At 40.6% G+C, this 23,863-nt stretch overlaps 1 protein-coding gene across 1 annotated transcript in view; it reads left to right on the top strand.

Moving 5' to 3' along the window:
- pard3bb (par-3 family cell polarity regulator beta b) overlaps nt 1–23,863 on the top strand; it is a 352,270-nt gene that overhangs the window by 238,119 nt on the left and 90,288 nt on the right. The window contains exon 23 of the mRNA XM_072445192.1: nt 7,850–7,967. Within this exon, the coding sequence (XP_072301293.1) occupies nt 7,850–7,967 (118 nt within the window). The remainder of the gene's footprint in view (nt 1–7,849; nt 7,968–23,863) is intronic.

Here is a 23,863-nt window from a genome sequence, read left to right as displayed (position 1 = left end):
TCAATGTTTGTTGTTTGTTGCACCGAACCACCAGGACAAGTTCCTATGTTTGTGATTTTTTTTTCATCAACAAATGGCAATAAAGCCTTTTCTGATTCTGATTTTGATTCTGACCACCAGATTTCAGTCAATCGAAAACAAGAATCCCATGAGTTATTTTTTCGTTCGCAAAGGAAATGAGCTAATTTCCTTTGCTAATTGCGACTTTTCACATACTTCACACACTTTTGGCATTTTGATGTTATCGCGATATATATCTAGTTTGAATTATAATGTGTAGTAAAAAAACGTTGTGGTAATAGTGTAAATATTCAAACTTTGTAGCCACAGTAGCGGTTCTTGTTGCTCCAGACGCTGATGGATCGCGGGGCAAACCTCAGCGCGTTATAAATGGGACCGGAGTCTTAATTATTAATGGCGGTAATAATAACAGCCCTGCCAAGATTCTCATTTTAAACATTTATGAAATTATTATTGGTGTGACAGAGTCGAGATGGATGTGTCGGAGCAACGGGCAGCGCTGCGGAATCGTTCAGGCCGATTCCAAACGGGACCGAACAGGGCGAGGATTCTGCGCCTGTCGTTTCGAGATTCCAAACGGGACTTTCCCTGGTTAAATCAGGAATAAATTAAACAAAACTAAAAGAGAATTTGTTACACTTTCAGTCTCATTGCTAGTTTTCACGATTTGTTTTGCAGTGGCGAGGTTGATACAGATACATTCAGCCGTTATAACTCGAAAACTAATAATTGCACATCAACTTCAGATCCAGATTTTGACTTGTTTGTGCTAAAGAATCTGTCAAAAATAGGGCTGGAGTTGTGGTTGAGGCGAGACACGGCAGATGAATATGAAGACATTTTAGATTTTGAGATATCAATTTGAAACTTGTGAAATTAACCTATGTCAACTTTTACATTATTCTGTTTTCCTCTATAAATAGGGCACTGTATGTTTTGTAAACCTAGAGCCAGATTTAAATTTCTTGCTTCATTTGTGTTGTGTTAGATGCAAAAGAGATACAGAGGGGATTTTGAATGTCTTATTTCCTTTTTTAGTAAACTAGATCACACTGAAAATTCGTGAGGGGGGATCTAATTTCCCACACATTTTTGGAGTTAAAACTTTGAATTAGGTGTCAACAAGTTCTTCAGTCCGACAGGTCAAATTGTGTTAAGTACAAGACTGTAACGTTTGTGTGTGTTGATGCTACTTTAAAGTCTCTCTGATCTGAAATCCGGACTATAAGTTGCACTGGAGTATAAGTCGCACCAGCCAAAAAATGCATAATAGAGAAGAAAAAAACATGTAAGTTGCTCTGGAGTATGAAATGCAGTTGCAATTGTGAAAATAACAAATAATATCACACATAAATCGCTCTGGAGTATAAGTATAAATATAAGTATAAGTCGCACCCCGGCCAAAACTATGAAAAAAGGTGCAACTTATAGTCTGGAAAATACGGTATTTAAAACAAGAACCAACACCATGTCTTTCACTTCCCTTCCTCTTCCATTCATCTACATTTCTCCAAATATCTTGCCCAAACAAATGTCTCATTATGCGCGGGGGCACGGACTAATGCCACGGCAGCCGACAATGTTATTTTAATGAGCGGCAGAAGTCGTACATGCTACGAGTGCTTTTTCACGACCTGTTTGTTTGTGGGAGGCTAATCGATAGCATCCTCATGGAAACGCCTGTGTGGGTGTGCGCCGTTATGTCTTTGTTTATCATGTTTATATTCCACCTCCAGCTCGACCCGCGCTCTTTTATGCGCAGTCATAAATCCTGCAAAGTACTCTTTACATTTATGAGCGTGTAGGTGTGCGCCTGCCCTGGACTAAATTAATGGCATGTGGATGGGGCCAGGCTTTACTCGGGCTGCATGGATTTCATCTGTGTTTTAGGCATGTAACTGCCTTTAATCCTTACATAGCGGTGGGTTGACTTGTGCTTTACGGCTTATTGCTCATCTTCAGCGTGTCTTTCCTGGCCCGGGTCCTTACAATGCACTGCTTTAATGTCTGTGCATTGTATGTGCTTGTGTGTATATGCAAATTAGATGTATGACACAAAGCAAACTCTGGTAAAGTGAGAATATTGTTAATGGATAATTGTGATCATTCTGGTGACTATATACGACAGGCATGTCCAAACTAAGGCCCCGGGGCCAAAAGCGGCCCTCTGTCCATTTTTTGTTGGCCCTCCGGATTCCCTCTAAGTTTGTCCAAACAGCAAAAAGTAATACTTTTTACTGTAAAATTTGAAAAGCTAAAGCATTTTGATGTTATACCAACCTAATATTAATGTTCTAAGTAAAATTAAAGGTGTGGCGGCTCATGGAAACTATGTCAAATGTATTCAACAAATTCAATGTTGTTTTTTCTGGCACTCAAGTTTCAAAATGCGGCCCTCGGTGAAAAAGTTTGGACACCCCTGATACGGTAATTGAAAAGAGAATAAAATTATAATCGTGATTTTTTTTTAGATTCAAATTGATTGAAAACTGACATTTTTTTAACTATATTATGTATAATTTTAGAAATCCTTTCTGTATTTAAAGGGCTTTTTTATCCTGCTGTTTAAGTCATATTGATCATTCAGAAAGTTTGTTACCATAAAACAGGTCACACTTTGAGAAGCGGGAATGGGTGTGGAAGAAGGAGAAAAGGAAAGAAATGGTAGGATTTGTTGTAAATATATTTTGAATTATGCAAAAAATAAATCAATAAATACATGTTATCACAGAATAGCACATTTTTAGGTTTATAATTTCACTTCCTCTTTGTAATTGATGACATCACACTAGGAAATGACCCAGCAAACACTGGGAAAAAACTCATCTAATGTCACAATTGTTTTTATTTCACAAATAAGAAGAGCGACTTTATTTTGAATTAATGTTTAGAGGGTCAAAAAAATAGTTTCTTTGTGTAAATTATGCATAAACTTGAATGAGTTGTCCTATTTTGATGTCACTTCCTGTCATTTTCTACACATTTTTCTACGTTTTCGCCACAAATATCCACTCGATTGGTGTAAAACTACCATTTATATGTAGGTTCAAATACACCAAATACTATCAAAATTAGAAAATCATAAAAACCTGTCAAGGGCACTTTAAGGCTGGTATCAATTGACCTCTCCAAACTCGGGCCTATTGCCACAGCCTGCGTCCGACCACAATTCCACTTCAAACCAATACTTCACGACCGCGTACCTCTTCTTCTACCTCCGTTTCCCGCGCCGTAGAGACCTGCCCCAGCGCCAAAAACGGGTCATAAACCGCAGCGCTGCGACTCCGTCAGGTGAACCTAAGCCTCTTATACTCCCCTCCTCTCCTTTTTGGCTCAGTACATCCCCGTTACTGCTGACGCCGCTTCCTCCCGGCTCACGCACACGCCGCGCCGCCAACACACCCCAAAACCAGATTATACTTCCCCCTAATGCGCCTCTCTATACTTCATACTAATGTGACCGCCTTCCAATGCCAGTCCGGAGCCTTGGGTAGAAGAGCCGATGTGGAAAAATGAACCTACAGCGTCCAGCCGCATTCAATTAGTTTCCCTGCGTCGCCATGACCACACCGAGCCGCAGCATTAAAGATAGATGAGTGGAGTTTTAACTGAAGGTAATGGAGAGGCGGCACGTGCGTCGGCGGCCGTAGTTTAGGGCGAGATCGTATCTGCGAAAACGAGACGGGATCTAATATGTTTTAATGCATTAATGCAGCGGAAATTACACCGTCTTTCAGCCTCTGGACATAAAGCGAAAGGGTCAGAAAAAGGACATCGCAAATTAGAGTGGCCGATGCAAACGCACGGAGAGCAGGATACTGAATACTGAAACGGGCGCGGTTTGAAAAATGGCATTCAATAATGTTTGAAGGCTTCGTGAGGATGTTTTGCTCTTTCTTCTCTTCTGTTGGGAAAGGTCGAAGTTGCGTTTGTATTCAGAAGTAACTCAATGGAGGTTAGAATGGAATTAATCCATAATCGTGATATATTCGTAATATATTCGTAAGAAATTGAAAATAATAACTCTGATTTTAGTTGACTTTTAGTATTTAGATAGATTTAGTATTTTTTTCATTCAGTCTGTAGTCCAAAAAATACATCTCAACGTAAAGTACATTTTTATCTGGCAGTTTTTGTCACGTTATTTTGTCATTCAGGAAGTTTGATGTAGTAAAGCTGGTCACAAACTTGGAGGAATATTAACGTGTTGTGCAGTGGGAATGAAAGAAAATGATGATTGATGAGTTTTCAGTACAAATTTTATAGCGTGACGTCCCCAGAGTTGATACATAATTAAGAATAACTAAATTGTGTTTAGAACGACTGCTCTACTTTTTCTTCCAGCTCTGTGTGTCAGGGATTAGTCTGTTGAATTTGTAAATTTTTGAAGTGCAATTTACTTTTTTTTTTTTAAAGATTTATTTTTCTAATTTATAAAGAACAAAAAAGATAGAGAAACATAAAAAATCAAACGAAACACGACCAGATAAAGAAAAACAGACATAAATTGAAAGACAATCCCACAAATCAATAAAAATCCCACAAATCAATAAAAACAAATGTCCCACTTTGTCCACCTTACAATTGCAATTTACACACCAAACTTGACATTGAAGTATTTTGCTTTTTCCAGATACTTATTATTTAACATAAGTCAATCATACTTTTACATTTTGTTCATTGTAAACTGCAATGTTGTTCTAAAAAGGCTTGATAATCGAAAGAGCTCCATTGACTTCCTGCTAAAAACTGCAGAACTGGTAAGCTCCGCCCCGTCATAGTGACGTTTCACCGTAACAAGCAGCACATTGTCATTTACATGTTTTCATTATTAAAAAGAGGCTCTGTGACATTTTAGAACATGCATGTTTCACTCGGATTCTTAATTTGTCTAAGTAAGCACAGAGCTGTGGGCGGGGATAGGGGGGGTAAGTAAAAACTAAGCTCTTAATCCTCATTTGCAGGAAAATACAGGCATGAATGAATCCACATACAACTTTGAGTAAACTAATGAGATGGAAACACTGATTTAAAGCTCATTCAATTTTACTTGATACATCCCCTTTAAATAATAATAAACATATGGGTTAATGCAGTTTAAATGACTTACTTTCACATGCACTTTCAAAATTGGACAATAAAGTTGTAGCAGAAGTAGGTAGTAGTGGTAGAACTAATGCAAAATAGTATGTTTGTATGTATTTAAAGAGCTAAAAACTATGAAGAAATGTCAAACTCTAATTTCCTCTTCATCTGCTTGAACTAGTGATGCAACAGAGTAAACTCTCTCCGTGGCCTCACTACGACCCCAGTATATTAGTACAAGGCAGTGGAAATGTAGCACTATTTTACCTTTTCTGCTCTTACATTACCTTCAATAAATGGCGTACATTTGTATTTCCCGTTCACATGAAAACGCACAGTACTGTTTTTCTTCTTCATTTTTTCAGTGACTCACATTGACGTTTGCACAAGATGACTCCCTACGCTTCCATCACGAGTGCGTGGGCCTACATGTACATACGAGTTGTACTTTGAGTCAATCGTTACAGAAAAATGCACTATTAAGATCATATGTTCATAATATTGGCATGTTTGGATGTACAATGAACCTTTAAATGTTACTATTTGATTGCAGTACTGTATTTTCCGTGCTATAAGGAGCACCTAAAAGCCTTTAATTTTCTCAAAATACAACAGTGCGCCTTATAATCCAGTGCGCCTTATATATGGATGAATTCTGGTTGTGTTTACTGACCTCGGAGTGATTTTGTTTCGCTTAATGTGTCTTATAATCCGGTGCGCCTTATATAAGAAAAAATGATGGAAAATAGACCATTCATTGACTGCGCCTTATAATCCAAGTGCGCCTTATAGTGTGAAAAATACGGTAGAACAGTCATCTTCATTGAGTAATTTTGACTAGTTTATTTAGTTGTACCGAGATATTTTTCCTTCGTAAATATACATTGCCTCATAATTATTGCATTTACTAAAGCAGTATTTTCTCTCTTTCTGTCAAGATGTGTTGTTACTTTTGATAATCAATAACACCGTTGTTTTTTTGTTTGTATTTTGGACATAAATCACAGCATTGATCTAAAACCGACTTTAAATAAAAGAAACACGTACTGCTTTCTTCCGGGTTTGAAACTGCAGAGTTGTTTTCCACCGGATTCACTCGTACGGTATGACATCAAAACGACATCACAACAAACTGCTGGAGAAACAATTATAATATGATTAAAAGATCTTAAGGTTTGATTTTGCTTAATATATCCCCCTTTAAATGACCTTAACCTACCTCAACTTTGTGCGTATGGAGATTATCTACACGTATTAAGCCACAGGGGTCATCAAAGCGAATCATTGTGTAGCTTTTTACACCTTTTTATGCCTTTCTACCTGGGACCTTGCTAATTCTAGTCATTCCATATGTGCCATCGTGTAGGTGCAGTTTAACATATTACTACCCTGACCGTTCCAACTTTAATTTATTGTTGTAACGCGTGGAATAACTTCTTTGCTCATCCTAATAACCCCTTGCGTTCCAATGTGGCACGTCTTGACTCGGGTTGAGCTAACAAGGCTGAAAAACATGGTCCTGTTTAGTTCCTGTGTAACTGCTGTTTTCCTTCTGCTAGCTTCATTGGCTAATTACGGGCTGTATTAGCATAGATGGATTTTGCTGCAGTAGTTCATTGTGTTCTGGTCTGGTAATGAGAACGTCTCCTCCAGCTCATTAGTGCTTAATATTCTCATTAAGTTCAACTGCTTCTGTAAACTTTAAACACTAAGGAAAAACGTCACTAACATTTAACCTTGTGAGTGGGTTGAGGAGGAGATAAACCTTGGTCATTACATAACTTAATAGACTTGTATGTAAATAACATTTCTTATGAAGGCTGCCTTGATATTTGTCCTGGTTTGATCCTGGTTTGGTCTTGGTTCGGTCCTAGTTTGATCCTGGTTTGGTCCTGGTTCGGTCCTGGTTTCGTCCTAGTTCGGTCCTGGTTCGTTCCTAGTTCAGTCCTGGTTCGTTCCTAGTTCAGTCCTGGTTTCGTCCTAGTTCGGTCCTGGTTCGGTCCTGGTTCAGTCCTGGTTTCGTCCTAGTTCGGTCCTGGTTCGGTCCTGGTTCAGTCCTGGTTTCGTCCTAGTTCGGTCCTGGTTCGGTCCTAGTTTGGTCCTGGTTCGGTCCTAGTTCAGTTCGGTCCTGGTTCGGTCCTGGTTTAGTCCTGGTTTAGTCCTGGTTTAGTCCTTTAGTCCATGTATGAAAGTACTATTTGTTTTGCCCCAGGTCAGATATATTGTAAAAGCGGCTCTTAAAGTGCCTCTGACATGTTGGACGACTCATTATATTTTGAATTTTGCCCAAAAGAATGGCACATTTTTTTAGGTTTTTAATTTCACTTCCTGTTTGTAATTGATGACATCACACTAGGAAGTTACCCAGCAGACACTGGGAAAAAACTCATCTAATGTCACATTTGTTTGTAATAAAAATATATGAGATCGACTTTATTTTGTTGACTTCTTGTTCAGACGGTCAAAAAAGCTGTTTCGTTGTGTAAATTCTGCATAAACTTTGACTGGAACGAGTATCTCTAGTGTGATGTCACTTCCTGTCATCTTGTGTGATGTCACTTCCTGTCATATTCCACACATTTTTCAACATTTTCTCCACAAATACTCACTCGATTGGTGTAAAACTTTATAGTATATGTAGAACAGTTATAAATAAACCATTGATTGATTGATTGATTGATTGATTGATTGATTCCTGAACATTTCTCTCTGTTTACTGATGTTGTCCTGTTTGTGTTTACAGTTTGGACAGGATCCAGCAGCTGAGGAGGGAGTACCAGCAGGCTCGCAGGGAGGGCGTGGTGCCTCCATATGAAGAGCTGGACCAGCAACGGCGGGCACATGACAACGAGGCGCACAGGGTAGGAACATGAAGTCAATCCTCTCCAAACACCGAGAACAATAAAACATCTTTTCATACCTTTTACATCCTGGAACTGTAACAACACATTTGATTGTTTTCCAAATTAATACACAAACAAGTGAATTAAAACATGAACTCGGACTAAGCTGTTTGATCAAAAAGCAATTATGGCTCCAATAAATTGCAAAAGTGCTGTTAATGAACGAATCTGAACTTGGCGCAAAACCACTCGACTAATTGACAGTGGCTTTTAAAACGTGAACAACAAAATATGACGAAAGATAACGAGTAATAAGTCTATTCTTCCTCTTTATGTTAAGACATCAGACAATTCAAGGGGCTGTTTTGTCCTCGATACAGATTCTAGCGTCGAAACAAGGCACATTCATCACCTCATCGTCCCATGAACCAGGAAGTGCGCTGTTAGCACGCTAGTTGTCACTTGCATTACCGTTACATCCAGAGTCCGCCCTGGCCTTTCGCAAACGTTTTGAAAAGCGCCCGTAAACTCATCGCCGTGAATGATAATCGCGTCGCTTGGAACGCCTGAGGAAAGAAAGAAAGTGAGGTTTAGGTCTTTTTGTCACCGCAAACAATTTCAAATGAACTAGCTCCGTTTTTCACATTTGCAAGACCGTAAAAAAAAAAACAGGTACGGCGCCTGTAGATGTTTCGAATAACAGTGATTCGAGCGGCCGGAGCATTCATTAGAATTTGCGTCGCCTTTCTACAAGTCTGCCTCGGCGATAACGTGGAAATTGCCGCAGCTCTCTGTCATTTACCTCCCTCTTATCCTCCCCGCTCTCGTGCTGTTTGCGGTGATCCGGCCCTTTACCTGTCACTGATCTGAGCTCTGCGACTCTGAATGTCTCCCTCGGGCTCTGAGCCGAGGGAGCAGGTCTCATCTACACTTCATTCCCCAACATAAGTGCAGGTTTTACTCACTCGTCCGCCGGCGCACACGTTTTTTTCAATCCCCACAAACGCGAAGGCGCGACTTGACGGGTCCACTTAGGCCTTCAGATGGTGGAAATAATCAGGGGAAGAGTCTATTAAGACACGTTCCCTATGAGTAATACAGGAAGAGGAGAGTGTCGTCCGAATGCCGTGGTGCTGTGGGATAACTGGAAACACTGGACGTTCGGCGTCAGTTCCAACCGGCGAACTGTTGCTGTGTCCTCGGGCACGACACTTCACGCGCGTTATCTGTGTGACTGTAGCGTTTTGGTGATTGGAGTCATGTTTGTATCTGTCAGGGAGTGGTAAAAAATCAGTAATTTTCTATTTACAAGAAGATACCGAATTTTCCGGCCTACAAGTCGCACCTTTTTACGTGATTCAGGGTGCGACTTATTCTCCTGAGCGACTTATATGTGATATTATTTGTTTTTTCACACTGACAACCACAAGAGGGCGCTCTAGGCTCTAAGCGACGCAGAAGAAGCATCTGCACTTCCTCTACCTCTGGAGTTTGTGGAGTTGTTTAGAAGTGACACAGAGGAAGAAGAATTCAATGGATTTAGTGATTTGGGGTAAAACTGATGCTTTGGTAAACTTGTTAGCATGTTCTTTATGCTATAGTTATCTGAATAACTGTTCATATGTTACGTTAACATACCAGACACTTACCACAGTTCTGTCTGTGCCTCATGTAGCTGAAGGTGTTAGCGTTAGCATACGTCATGTAGCTGAAGGTGTTAGCGTTAGCATACGTCATGTAGCTGAAGGTGTTAGCGTTAGCATACGTACACCTATTCACCATGTTCTCATCTCTTATTATTTTAAATTCAAGATGAAATGTCTGTTCTTGGTCTTGGATTTGATCAAATAATAAATGTCCCCAAAAAATGTGACTTATATATGTTTTTTTTTTTCTTCTCTATTATGCATTTTTGCATTATGCAACTCCGGAGCGACGGTAAATGTGGTATATGTTATTTGTCTTATAAACACATTGATAGTTACATCTTTGGAACTAAGCACACATTCAACTTCAAATTGTGTAGAGTGTTTCTCGAAATGTATTGGACATTCTTACAGCCTTAGCCACGATTGAGTGACGAGGAAATTAATGTAAATTGTGAATCAATTTGGCCGTCATAACTTTCACCCAGTCCATGTTATATTGTATTACCTTACCTTTCTAGAATTGTAGGGTAAATCTCAACTACATTCTAAAGTATAAGTAATTAGAGGTGGACAATATGCCAAAAAATGTACATCACAATTTTCTTGGAGCCAGATCACTATTTCCATTTGATCACGATTCATGTAAATATAGTGCCTCAACATTCACACTTCTTTGCACTGGTTGAATCCACTTGTCGCTCTCTCAAAGCATTTCTGAGGCTGACAAACGGGAGGTATTGGTGGGAAAAAGAAAACCAGTGACTCACAACAGGACGATTTTACCAAAGAAGCAGATTATCTTTTAACAAATACTACTTCTTTAAAGCTGTGCAATTGCTATAATAAAACTGCACTAAGTATTACTCAGACAATTACAAGTCCCTACCTGTAATTGCTTTGTTTATTGCTGCAAGTATTTCTAATTATGCCTCTGTTGCTATGGTTTCTCTGTGGTGCTTTATTAGTCTCACATAGCGTCACTTTATTAGACGTGTAAACTTGTTCATAATTCACCTGGCTTTCATGCCACACTATTTCCTACATAAACGGCTTATAATTAGCTTCAGCAACTCTAGTTTTTGATGGTCCTTTTCTCCTTCATAGATCCTCTTGTGAATACGCCGTAACCTTGCCTTCTTCTTGTACCCCTGACATTTGAGAGCTCATTGGATTTTAAGGAGTATGAAAAAACTCGTTCAAGCAGTCAAAATGAGTTTCCACGATGGAGCTAAAATTAATCTCCTATGACAAATGGATAGGTTTATTGCATCGAATCAGCATATTCAGCTTAGTTGAACATAGCTGAGTATTCACTTTAGTGTGACCAATCGCTGCTAAATCCTCGTTTTGGAGCGACTAAAAAGTACTAATGAGTTTGTTTTGCAGACATTTGGGAGCAGACATTTGTAACGGAGGAACAGCACATGCTTTTTGTGCGGGCCCTTAACAAGTGAGTTTGAATAACAAGTAGAGGTTGAATCCTTAAAAGGTCAACTTTATTTATGAATTAACTTAATCAAAGTTGCACTATGTACCGCTGCATCGTGGGGCATGGATGTAGTGTTTAAAGCAGAACTAAGTAAGTTTGGCAAAAGAGCTCCCCCTGCAGCTTCCTTGTGACAACACATGGTCAGAATATATGTAAAAACGTTCTTTATCATATTAAGACAGTCAAGTCGCATACAAAACATTTAACGTTGCCAAACATCAAAAAGGGCCAGGGTTTCTCAGGAGAGTTGTCGATGTCGGCACATGATGCAAGGCTGGTTTTCCGGCCGGAGACAGCAGGGGGCGACGACGGACACTTCAAATGCACTGAAAATACATGTTTAACAATCACAGGGAAAGAAGTTCAATAAGGTGAAAATGTTAGTTCTGGTTTAAGCAACTGACGTCACCCCAAAATAACAAAGGTTTTCTCAACAAATAAAATCAAAATTGTACTAGAATTTAACTTTTGTAATCATCGGTAGATCTCCATACCACCGCTTCGGACCACTTAACCGGGCCGGTACGCTTCACTTAAAGCCGCGGCACCTGATTATTACACGGGAAAACTAGACGTAGGTTTTAAAATATGTGTAACTCACATCATTAATATTCACACGCATTCATTTTCAGGCACGTGCACAGCTTTAAAACCGAACACCCAAGCACAGCCAATCAGAACATTGCTTTCAGCTCTTACTTCTGGGTTGAAGAGACATCAAATACGTAATTATAAGCGTTTTGTAGACATTTGGGAGCAGACATTTGTAACGGAGGAACAGCACATGCTTTTTGTGCGGGCCCTTAACAAGTGAGTTTGAATAACAAGTAGAGGTTGAATCCTTAAAAGGTCAACTTTATTTATGAATTAACTTAATCAAAGTTGCACTATGTACCGCTGCATCGTGGGGCATGGATGTAGTGTTTAAAGCAGAACTAAGTAAGTTTGGCAAAAGAGCTCCCCCTGCAGCTTCCTTGTGACAACACATGGTCAGAATATATGTAAAAACGTTCTTTATCATATTAAGACAGTCAAGTCGCATACAAAACATTTAACGTTGCCAAACATCAAAAAGGGCCAGGGTTTCTCAGGAGAGTTGTCGATGTCGGCACATGATGCAAGGCTGGTTTTCCGGCCGGAGACAGCAGGGGGCGACGACGGACACTTCAAATGCACTGAAAATACATGTTTAACAATCACAGGGAAAGAAGTTCAATAAGGTGAAAATGTTAGTTCTGGTTTAAGCAACTGACGTCACCCCAAAATAACAAAGGTTTTCTCAACAAATAAAATCAAAATTGTACTAGAATTTAACTTTTGTAATCATCGGTAGATCTCCATACCACCGCTTCGGACCACTTAACCGGGCCGGTACGCTTCACTTAAAGCCGCGGCACCTGATTATTACACGGGAAAACTAGACGTAGGTTTTAAAATATGTGTAACTCACATCATTAATATTCACACGCATTCATTTTCAGGCACGTGCACAGCTTTAAAACCGAACACCCAAGCACAGCCAATCAGAACATTGCTTTCAGCTCTTACTTCTGGGTTGAAGAGACATCAAATACGTAATTATAAGCGTTTTGTTACCTTTACTAATTCACAAAAAAGGTCAGCTAGCCCAGCTTTAAGACCGTGGAGACGCTTTCGGACCGTCCCACTACAAAGCGGACCAATGGAAACGAGGCTACGGAGATGCTATTCGTTTTTTTTGCAGCTTAAAGCCCTCCATACATCTTCGTTGAACTGGTGTTTACCAAACTCGCAGCTGCTCCGCTCCGACTCGCATCTAAAAGCCATTGGGTTTGTTAGCAGCCGGGGGGCGCTCTGGTCTCCCCGCACGATCAATGAGCGCGACATCACACCCCTGCGCACCGCCAAATGAGAAAACTCTGTTAATGTTTATAAGTCAGCCACGTCGAGCAATTAGCATGTTTCAGAGGAGGAAATTAAGTTTGAATCTATGCGGTTAAAATGGGACAGGGTGAAAAATTGAATGGAAAAAACCCCAACGACAACAACCCGGTAACCGCGTCCTCGGAGCCTAACACGACGTTCTCATTAGCGATGATGCATATGATAGCTTTACCTGACTAGCTTAGAGTTGTGGCGAAGAGAAATGATGGTTACCGGGGTCAGCGAACTCAATTACACTTTTATTGGTTTGTTTGTTTCTCCTTAAGACATTTTTATCCAAGTGGAAGATTTAAGCGCCTTTGAGATGGAGAACAAATGGCGGCGCAAGCTCGGATTTGAAGAAGGGAAAAAAATTAGAATTGGATTTATGGACACGGGAGGACGGCGCGCGCGAGGCGGGAAAGAGTTTTTGCCCGTGTTGTGTTGCCACGGCGAGTTCGAATGTGCTTTTTCTCCACGACTTCCATTACCATTGCATTGATTCATGGTTATGGGTTAGCTGTCTCCGCTAGCAGAATTATGTTAGCCTAAAAACAATTGTCAAGCTACAAAAGCCGCACGATGGTTTCCGAGTGCGCGCTCTGTGTGTGTGCGCGTGGGCGGGTGTGTGTGCTTTTGTGTGTACTTCGGCAAACAACAACAGACTTTCTCCCTAAGGACTGGAGAACTGTATCAATGGGACGCTGCGGATTTCTCCACAGTGGCAACGTGTAAGCCAATTGTTGTGGTGGGCGGTGTGACATAGCCTTTATTCTAAGATTTAATTATAATGAGAGGGATTGATTTGTCGTGCGTAAATGTTTTTTTTTCTTCTTTTTACAGTTGGCTATTAAGTTCTGTCGGGTTCTGTGATGAAAAGGTGTAATGTTTGGTAGTCTAGTGTTAGCTATTTCCTTGTTGTTGTTGTTTTATGGCGGTTGGCATCCAAGTGTTGCATTACCGCCAGACTTTATTCCTCAGACTTTGTCGTAGTCCTCAGACTCTGTCGTAGTCCGTAAAAGTACTCCTTCCATTGCTTTGGTGTTACAAAGCCCATGAGGTCATGATATGTCTTTGTGACTAGAATAGTTGTTGTTGTTTCAGAGACCAACCGGCTTTATTCCAGGGAGACTCTTCTTCATCTTCCTCTCCTTCTTTGACGTTCGGTGCTTCCACCGTACAGCTTTATTCTTCAGGCTTCATTCTATAGGCTTTAATATGTCCACTGATGTCGCTGCTTGGTAGCCGTGCGTCTACGAGACTGGGCGAGGACAGGAGACCACCCCCACCCCCATCTCGTCACTCTGATCACTCTGACTCCCCAAAAGCAGACCCCCATCACTCCGACTCCCATTTAGCGCCTTTAGCCTGTTTTCTATATCTGCCCAATCAAGCTCCTTTGTTCCAAGGAATCTCCCTGCAGCTTTAGCAATGATCCTGATCCTTTCAGTTCTGCTTTGAGTCTGAGCAGCACAGTTTACAACATCCACCATAAAGAGTACAAAATCCTCTCTATCCACAACCAGGGTATTCTCATTAATTCTGGAACCTGCACACTTGGGACCTCCACTCTTGAAACCTTCACACTTCTTGGGAGCCACGCTGGCCTTTCTCATTTCGCCCTGGCTGGGAGCAGCGCTGGCTCCTCTCTCTGTATTTACTCTAAACTCGTTACTTGAAACTTTCTTGACTGCATCTGCATAGGATATACCTTGAGAGACCTTTATTTTCTGCACCTCAGCAGCTCTTTTGTTAAACCTGCATCCCCCGTAGGCAGAGCTATGTTCTTCCCCACAGTTACAGCACTTCAGTTTTGCACCCACGTCACACTTCCCATACTCATGATCTCCTGCACATTTACCACATCTTTGCCTCCCTCTACAGACCGCTGCAATATGCCCAAAGCGCTGGCACTTAAAGCAACGCAGGGGCGGCGGAACATATGGTCTGACGCTATAGCACATGTACCCAATGAACACCTTACTAGGCAGGCACCTCCCTTCAAGTGTTACCATTACCGACAAGCTGTCACATCTTACCCCAAACCGGGTCACCTTCAAACGCCTAGCGTCCACCACCGTAACTCCAGTCAAATTCTCCTTAACTTCATCCACAGACGTCGCCGTAGGGACACCTACGATAACTCCTCTGACCGTGTTTCTTTCAGCATCAGACACAAGAATGTCCTTTCCACCCAGACGTTTAGTTCCAATCGCCTTCCGTTGCTGAGCTGCGTCCTTGCACACGACCAGCAGCGAGCCATCTCTAAGGACACTCGCACTCTTGATCACTCCCACAACTACAGTTAGGCTCTTTGACAATGCCACTGAATTCCACTCCTTAAAGGATGCACTATCCTGTGCAAGCTTTATGATCACCTTACAGTCTCTGCTCTCACCCCGGACATCAATAGCTTCAGCCTCATCCTGCTGCTCATTCCCAGAACCCTCGGACGAGCTAAGGGACTTTTTACGTTTCCGGGCACGTGCAGGCAGAAAAGGCTGCTCCTCCACGCCGTCCAGAACGTCTTCCATCCCCGATCCACTCTCCTCCGCCATCTCCCGTCTCTCCAGACCAGGTGTTGAGCAAGGTCTCCTCACAGTTGTTGTTGTTTCAGAGACCGACCGGCTTTTACCACAACACATTAGAACTGTGACTTTGAGTGTATAGTATACTTCAAAGTTCTTTATGATGCATTGTTCATGTCGTAGAATAAATGAAAGAAGAGGCTAGACTTGTGACGCAAGTGTCGTTTACTCCCATTAGTACGGGACCCAGAGACGTGAACCCTAAGACATTGCGATTGTGTGAATCCCAGTCAGATCCAGTCCAGTGTTGGGAGTAATGTACCTCTGATGACAGAATGAGAGCTAAGCTGGCAGTGTCTGAGAAATGCTATTGTGCCAACAGTCATCAGACTTTTAAAACTGCTTTTTGACATTTTGCCTTTGTGTTTTTTTTTCTATAACTTAAAGACAACTGTCAGCAGAGGGCGCATGGACTGAAGCAAAGCAGTTTATTTGAGGCTAAAAAACAATAGCTGATGACTATACTGACTATTAGCATGGCCTGTTTTGTGTTCAGGTGGAAGTGTAGTCTTTAAAAACACAAGACGGTCAACAAGTGTTTTTTAGTGGTTAAGAAAGAGACTGAATGAACTCAAACGTGAATGAAAACGTATTATATGGGTCCTTTAAAGCTGTGGCTTCTTTTATGTATTGCATTTCAGTTTCTGTTATTGATTTATTGTTTAACTACTGTTCTTTGGCTTTCTATATTATAAAGGGACATTAAATAATCAGCCTCAATCCAATTAAACCCCTTATTCAATCTATATCTTGTTGCCACTAGTATCAAAATAGATGTGTGTACAGTATGTTAGAATTGGAGACCTAGTTGATTAATCCGTCAATTGCTTCTTGATCAAACCAAATAAAAGTCACACAACAGCTGAAACTAAAAGGCATTCATTTATCTTGAGTTTTGGGCCTTCAATGTGAGTTTTTACTGATAGTAGTAGTTTCCTGCATGAATCTTTTCAATTGTGTGATGTCCAATAGTCTCCAGGTCTCATCAGCGCACTTGGGGTACTGATACAAGGTCAAATCATAGGGATACTTAATAGTTTTGAGAGCTTTTGCCTGCGGCTCGCCCTGCTCCTTTTAGTCCGCTGCCGTAATCGATACACAGAGGTTGTCTTTAGTCGACTGTTTCCTTATAATCCTTGGAGCTGATTTCAAAAGCAATCTCCTTCTAAGTAGACCTTTTCCCTGTGTCTGCAAAGCGTTCTTTCCTCCCCTTGTTTCTTTACTTGTTCCTGTTACCGGCTGCTGTCAGTGCGTCCAGAGGGAGACTAAGTGCCTGGCTCAAGGGCATTGCGATGTTCCTTGTTAAACGACAAATAAACAGCGTATTTTTCCCATCCGCATTTATTTCAGCGTGTTTTTCTGTCGACAACTGGACCACTGACCTGCAGCTCCACCGCTCATGTTTAGGGAGCCATTATTTATTTGTACACTGGAAAGTCCCGGAGGAAATTTAAATGATGCAGGTCATTAGTGACATAGTAAATACTGTCATAGTTCACAGGACTTGTCGAGTTGCATAAATAGTGAAGAAGCAAAAGAAAAACAACAGAAGTAATGGGCAAAAACATTGCCATTGTGTTGCTATAATTGCCAGACTGATTTACGACTGAATAGGTTAAAACTGCATTCACTCACAGAAGTAGTAAAATATCTAGTAAATAGAATGAGTTTTTGGCCTTTCCCATAACCTCTCTAAAGTGTTGTTTACATTGTAAGACTACAACGGTGGCTCCTGGCTTTACTCTAGGTATTATCGACTGCTGGAGTGCTCAAATGATCAGAATGAAATCGTTGGACTTTGAACACATTGAATTGTCCTGGAGAAGTACCTAATGACATCAGAAGGTGAGACTAAGGTGTCTGAGAGCTGCAAAAGGAGAAAAACTATGTAGAATGATTACCCAACGCATCATGAATGGAACAAAACATCGTATTTTTCATTAGGAAACCTCATTATAACATTAAAGGACAACTATTATGTGATGGGATTGTCCTCAAAAACATTCCTGGGTTTGTATTTAGCTTCATTCATGCTCATTTCTTTGATCCTGTTTACGAGGCCGTCTTATCTGCTTCTCTAAGCCTCACAAAAACACATTTCCCAGATTATGTAGAAATCAGACAGCGCTTTTCTACCTCAAATCACGTGCATTACAACTGCGTGCCTGTATTACCATATCGGGGCAAGCTAACTTTTGTTTACTTCCTCATTGTAATTCCCTCCGAAGCCAGTAAATGGAGTGCTAACATAAATCCTGATTATGGAACATCTTACAGGTACAAATCCATATGTATATATCAAAACATGCATTATTTTAAAGGCTATTGGCCAATACAATACAATTAACATGATAAAAATGATTTTAAATCAGAATCAGAAGGGTTTATTGCCATTGTTAATGAACAGGAATCAAAAACTAGGAACTTGCTTTGGCATTAAGGTGCAATATAATTATATTTAATGGTAAAAAAAAAATCCCAAACTGTCCATTATGCCACATTAATGGTCAGAGTTGTGTAGATTTAACAACATTTCCCTAAACTTCATAACCTTGTCACATTGTCTTCAAGATTGATTACCTCTTCCCCAGTAATACTGTAGTAGGTTTTGGCAATCCAAACTAACCCTTTAGTGGCCACTTCTATGGTCTGTCACATATAACTTTTAGACGCTGCTACGGCCACAAAATTATGACGTGCCATTGAATCAAATCTGTACATTTCAGTCATTACCCCCTGACAATTATGTAGTAACAAATAGTACATTATAATTATAAGATGACAACATGCAACGACACAGTTGGTGAATCCACAGTCTCCGCCTGTGGATTCACCAACTGTGTCGTTTCACCATGAGCTCATCTGCCCAAATCTGTCAGCTTCCTGTTGATTACCGTGCCACTACCGCTCCGTTTATGATTCTGCATTCTGTTGCCATTCTTTTGGGATTGCTTCTCCTTTGGCTCAAGGTTGCGTTTGTCTGAAGCAGGTCCAGTATTCCTCACAGTACCGTCCTGAGACTGGCAAAAGCATTGTGCGACGGACAATAGAAACAAATGGAAAATCCCAGTCACAATTCCCATAACCTGTCTTATTTTAGTCTTTATAGCCGCGACAAAACCCCTTAACGACGTCATTTGTTTTATTGCAACAAAACAAAAAAAAGAAGGTTTTTAAAATGTTGTGTTGGTCCGAAACTGTGAAAATCCTGAGTACACTTTTGTATTTATTGAATTGAAGATTTACCTTTTCAGTATCAAACAAATCAATATAAAATAATTTCTTCTGTTTTAATACTATTGATGCCTGGTGAAGAAAAGAAAAATAATTAAATAAAGCTATGCATATTTAGGTTTATATTTATGGCTTCAACAATTGATTTTATGTATTTATTTATTTATTTTAGAACATTATTACTAGTCTGTGAACAAGCTCAGATTCACGGGCCTTTCACAATCTACACAACTAATCGTTTAATCGAAAGAATAATTGCTCTGTTAATTGTTTAACATGTTTCAAATTATCTCATTATGTGACCGAACTATAAGTCACACAGCCAAAAAATGCCTAATAGAAAAGAAAAAAACATATAAGTCGCACTGGAGTATGAAATGCAGTTGCAAGTGTGAAAATAACAAATAATATCACGTATAAGTCGCTCCGGAGTATAAGTATAAAGTATAAATATAAGTATAAGTCACCCCCTGCCAAAACTATGAAAAAAAGTACAACCTATAGTCCGGAAAATACGGTAATTGATTATTTGCTCCACTTTATACAACCCTACATCAGAATTTGTAGCCGGGTCAAAATATTTTTGGAGCAAAAGCGCAGACTACAAACCCAAACAAGTCCTGCAATGTTTGGCGAACGTTTTCAGTTCAATACCAGACCCATTTTGGTAGATTGTTTCATGTATAATTCTAAATAAATAGCCTTGAATTCCCCCAAATCAGAATACACAGTTTAAAGTCTGATCTGTGCTGGGTTGCGAGATGCCGCATCGTGAAGATCTGTTCTCTTATCGCTCAGTCACCGCCTCCCGTTTTATATTTTGCCATTAGTGCTGTGTTCTTATTGCCGTTTCACACGCTACAAAATATCCCGCGTAATAACAATAATAATAATAATTGCCCTGTGGATGATCCCAATATCTTTCCACCAAATCTGCCCGGCGCACACAATATCTCGTCCCAACGTCGGGGCAAAGACGAAGGCTTTTTCATCACCGTAACACAATTTGGTGCCAGTGTTCCTGCGTGTGGTTACATTAGTCATGAGCGTCACCCGCCGAGACCCATGACTAACAATGAACACAGCTCCTCCAGCCTGCAGGAAACGGCCCCAATGGAGCCCGAGTGGAGCCCCAATGGAGCCAAAGTGCAAAGTATCTGAAAGAGAAGACGAGCTGATCTTTTATTAGAGAATACACAACCACGTACAGGTTGCAAGAGAAGCGTACAGAATAAGAGTAAAGAGATACGTGAACAATGAGTCATAATAGTACAAAAGTTTGCATCAGATCTGCAAGATAAATCGCAGTGGAAACGAAAACGCTTTTAGATCGGTGCAAATATGTTCCAAAATGCTTGGGATTATTTAATTTTTCCGTATTTTTGTCAATTCTCTTTGACGTGTTTAAAATATGAACAGAATCTCATTAAAACATAAATCGCAAATCCAGTCCCAGACAATATACACGGGTATTTTTTAATTTTTATTTTTTTTACAATTTATTTTTCATTAGAACATAGAACAACAATGTTATGTCCAAAAGAATGGAACAAATACTCCCAAACTGAATTCATAATCATCAGAAAGAACAAAAGACAAACACAAGATAATGTACGACGATCTCTACACATAATTAACTATATACAAAATACAACAAAACAAGGCTGTAATAATTAGCTGGCCTTACTTATTTAAAATGTTGCACACATTCCAAATCAATCATTTAATAATAAAAAAACATTGGGGCTCTTTACGATAGTCCACCACAAGAATAAAAATGAATGGCCATTTGACGGAGCCGCTGACCCTGGAAAGGGGGGTGAGACAGGGCTGTGCCTGGTCCCCCCTCCTGTTTACTTTGTATTTGGAACCACTGACCCAATATATTAGACAATCAGAAACATGGTGTTCCAATTCACGGAATGGAATATACACGGATATTTTAAATGGATATATAAAGTCTTTTTTCTGCACTTTCAAGCCGAATCCACCATCCTTGCGTTACTAATATCTCTACTTGCCAGGGTCCAAGCATCAAAATCAATCCATACAATACATTTTTCAAACCGACTCACTTGTAAAGCCGGGTCTGATGAACAATTATCAATGGGATAAAAAGGTCGTAGGTCGCGCAGTCAGACCTGAGCAAAGATTAAACTTAGAACTGTCAACACGGCCAATAATAAGCCGCGATTCAAATCAAGCATCTCTCGATATTTCCGAATCCTGGTCGAACAAGTGACCAAGGGTAAACACAAGCGCTGTTCAAAGTAACACCATCTCCCCTTTTTGTTTTCTATTCAATGACCGTAGCGCTAACCTCCGCTCACAAACCAACTATGATAACGTTATATTAGTCCTTTTTCGTAGTGAGACATCCATAAATCTCATCAATCCTCTTCTGATCGTGTCGCAGGAAGTGACTGAAAAATCCTGCTGCTCAGTGTTTCATTGACTTTTCATTCGACTCCAGCGTTGTGGCTTTTTAAATTGTTGCAGAATCCTTATACCGTAGGCTTACTATAGATTCTCTTCATACACTTCTGCCTTTAATAGCCTGTAATTTGATTTCACGTCTGCCCGGGCCCTACTGTTTAATACTCCGCTCCGTTCTTTCCTCTGTCCTGGCCCATAAATCCACCGCAAATGTCCCTCGTAGCGGCATATACATTGTGTGTCCTTTTATAATCACGCTGGGCCTTACAAAACCTCGCTCCGGTGCGTTTCCTTCTGTCCGTCCTGCTTTTGCCTCTCCCCCCCACTGCAACCTCCAAACGGCCCACGTGGTTCCTGCCATTATAAAAGTGGAAAATAGCCCGGCTACCTTGGACGCTTTATGGACGCGCAAGCAGGGAATCGAACCCTAACGTATTCAGTGTTAAAACCTTGCGTACGAGTGCTCCTTTTGTCATAACAAGCAGGGTTAAGAGCGTTGTTTGTGCTCTGTACGAAACCGCTTCTATTTTTTTATTTTTTTCAACCGCTTTTTTCCCATGTCGCACTCTTTACAATGTCATAATTTTCTATTACGCTGTTGAGGGAGGAATACGACGCCATTGTTTGCTGTTTAGATGATTGATTTGTCCATTCATTCGTACTTCCTATGCAATTATACATCAAAGCGCCTATACAAAAAGGTACATAATGAATAAAGGAGAGCGTAATTCGTAAAAAAAAAAAGAAGAAGAAAAAAAAATCGCAAAGCAAGACAAAGGGATTTGTTTTGTTTTTTTGCGGCCGCCGACTATCGTACAAAGAAGGGCCATATTTTCTCTGGTCTCTATTATTAATGCCGGCTCTAGGCGACTATAAATCCTCTGGAATATACGGTGCGCCGGAGCAGCCAATCACGGCGGACTTGCACCGCTGGCAGCTCCTTCACGGCCTCCAACTTAATGACAGCATTTCACATCTGATAATCTACGGCGTTACAAAGACCGGGCCACATGTAATCTGAATAACATGGACGGGACTAATCGCACGCTAATGTTTGCACTCGCACACTCCCTAAAAATGTGGAAAAATACTAAAGCAGACTGTTTTTTTTTTCTCAGCGCGGAAAAACACATTAGTTCTGGCAAAATTGTTGCTTGTATCGTATTCTCGCACTCCTAACTTGATCCCCCGCTCTATTAAGCATAATAGACTTTTATTTAACAGCGACGCAATTACGCTATAAGAGAGCAGGAGGCGGCTTTCCCCCTGCTAAGCGTTTTTGCAGAAATGAGCCCTGTATTCGCTTTGCCGATGAATTTTGAGTGAGAATTCGGTCATATTTTATAACGGGCCCATTTCATTAATTGGTTGAAGCGTGTTTGGGCGTTTGCAGTGGGAATTCGTCATCAAAAAATCCGACATAAGTCAAAGGATTTGCAAGCCTTTGCTATTTAATGACTGACCACAAATGGATAAAAGTCTGATCATGCAACCCAGCCTGCCAAGTGTAGTATATATATATACAAGTATATACCCAGCCTGCCAAGTGTAGTATATTGTCCTACTCTTATGTGGCCAGTGGTTATACAAGTATACTATGTGATCATGGTATGGTGCACTGTGATACTTTTCTGGTTGATGCTTCGCCACCTGTTTGTCTCCATGACACACTATTGCTTTGCCTGGTATATTCCATTCTGTGGCATTAAAGTAGTTAGTTAGGTAGTTAGTTTTGTTGATTAAAATCTATTGAAAAACAGGTGCACTATGTATTTCTGGTAGAGGGGCGGCCACGTGCTTGTCTTAATGAATGTTTTTGCTTTGACTAGAATGTTACACAGAGAGGCATTTGATGTGTCCATCACCTTGGAAAAAGCAGCCAATGCTACAATACGCTAAACATAAAGAACACCAGTGATTAAGGTTAAGGTTAAAGTATGCTCAGAAAAGGAGGCGGCAGACCCCCATCAGAAAAGTTACATAGTGCTTTTAAACAATCTTTAAAGAACAACTTGGTAAAGACTCGCTCAGAGAAGAGGCAGAAGGTGATCTGTGAGAAGTGAGCAGGTTTGAGACCATTTTGAGTTTGTTGTCATGTACACTCAGTTTCTCTCATCAAGTGCGACAGGTGGCACAGACTTAACCAGAAAAGTTACATAACGATAACCTGCCTCTGCCAGATTGATACGTGTATCACTCTGAAATGAGTTTTACACATTTATCAATCTGGACAGACTCTGAATCTGATTGGTCGAAGCGTCACAGGAACAAGCCGAGAAATCAAACTGTTAAATCCAGTCTGAGAAAAGCACAGACTTCCTCCTCCTCGTCTCTAACACACAAAGTGCTTCAATGTAACAGTTTGTAAATCTGCTAACATGGGCCAAAGTACGTCCGTCCGCGTTGCCGTGTTTGTTTTGGTTTGTCCTTTTGACTTCCGCCCAAACTACAATGCTGCGCTGGGATTGGTCCAGCACTCAGCGGCTCAGACCAGATGAGTCTCAAGAGTTTGTGAAACATACTGTGTGCAATAAAACATAGATACAGCGTCATCATTTTAAAATCATCTTGTGACCCCCAGCTCATGCTTCCACAGTCACTAATGACAAACCAGTC

Source organism: Eucyclogobius newberryi, unplaced genomic scaffold (assembly GCF_026437365.1).
Source record: "Eucyclogobius newberryi isolate DKJ021-1_F unplaced genomic scaffold, fEucNew1.0.hap1 SCAF_14, whole genome shotgun sequence".
In the NCBI taxonomy this organism is placed as follows: domain Eukaryota; kingdom Metazoa; phylum Chordata; class Actinopteri; order Gobiiformes; family Gobiidae; genus Eucyclogobius; species Eucyclogobius newberryi.
Note: the sequence above shows the minus strand (reverse complement) of the source record. Positions and strands in the feature narration are given on the sequence as shown.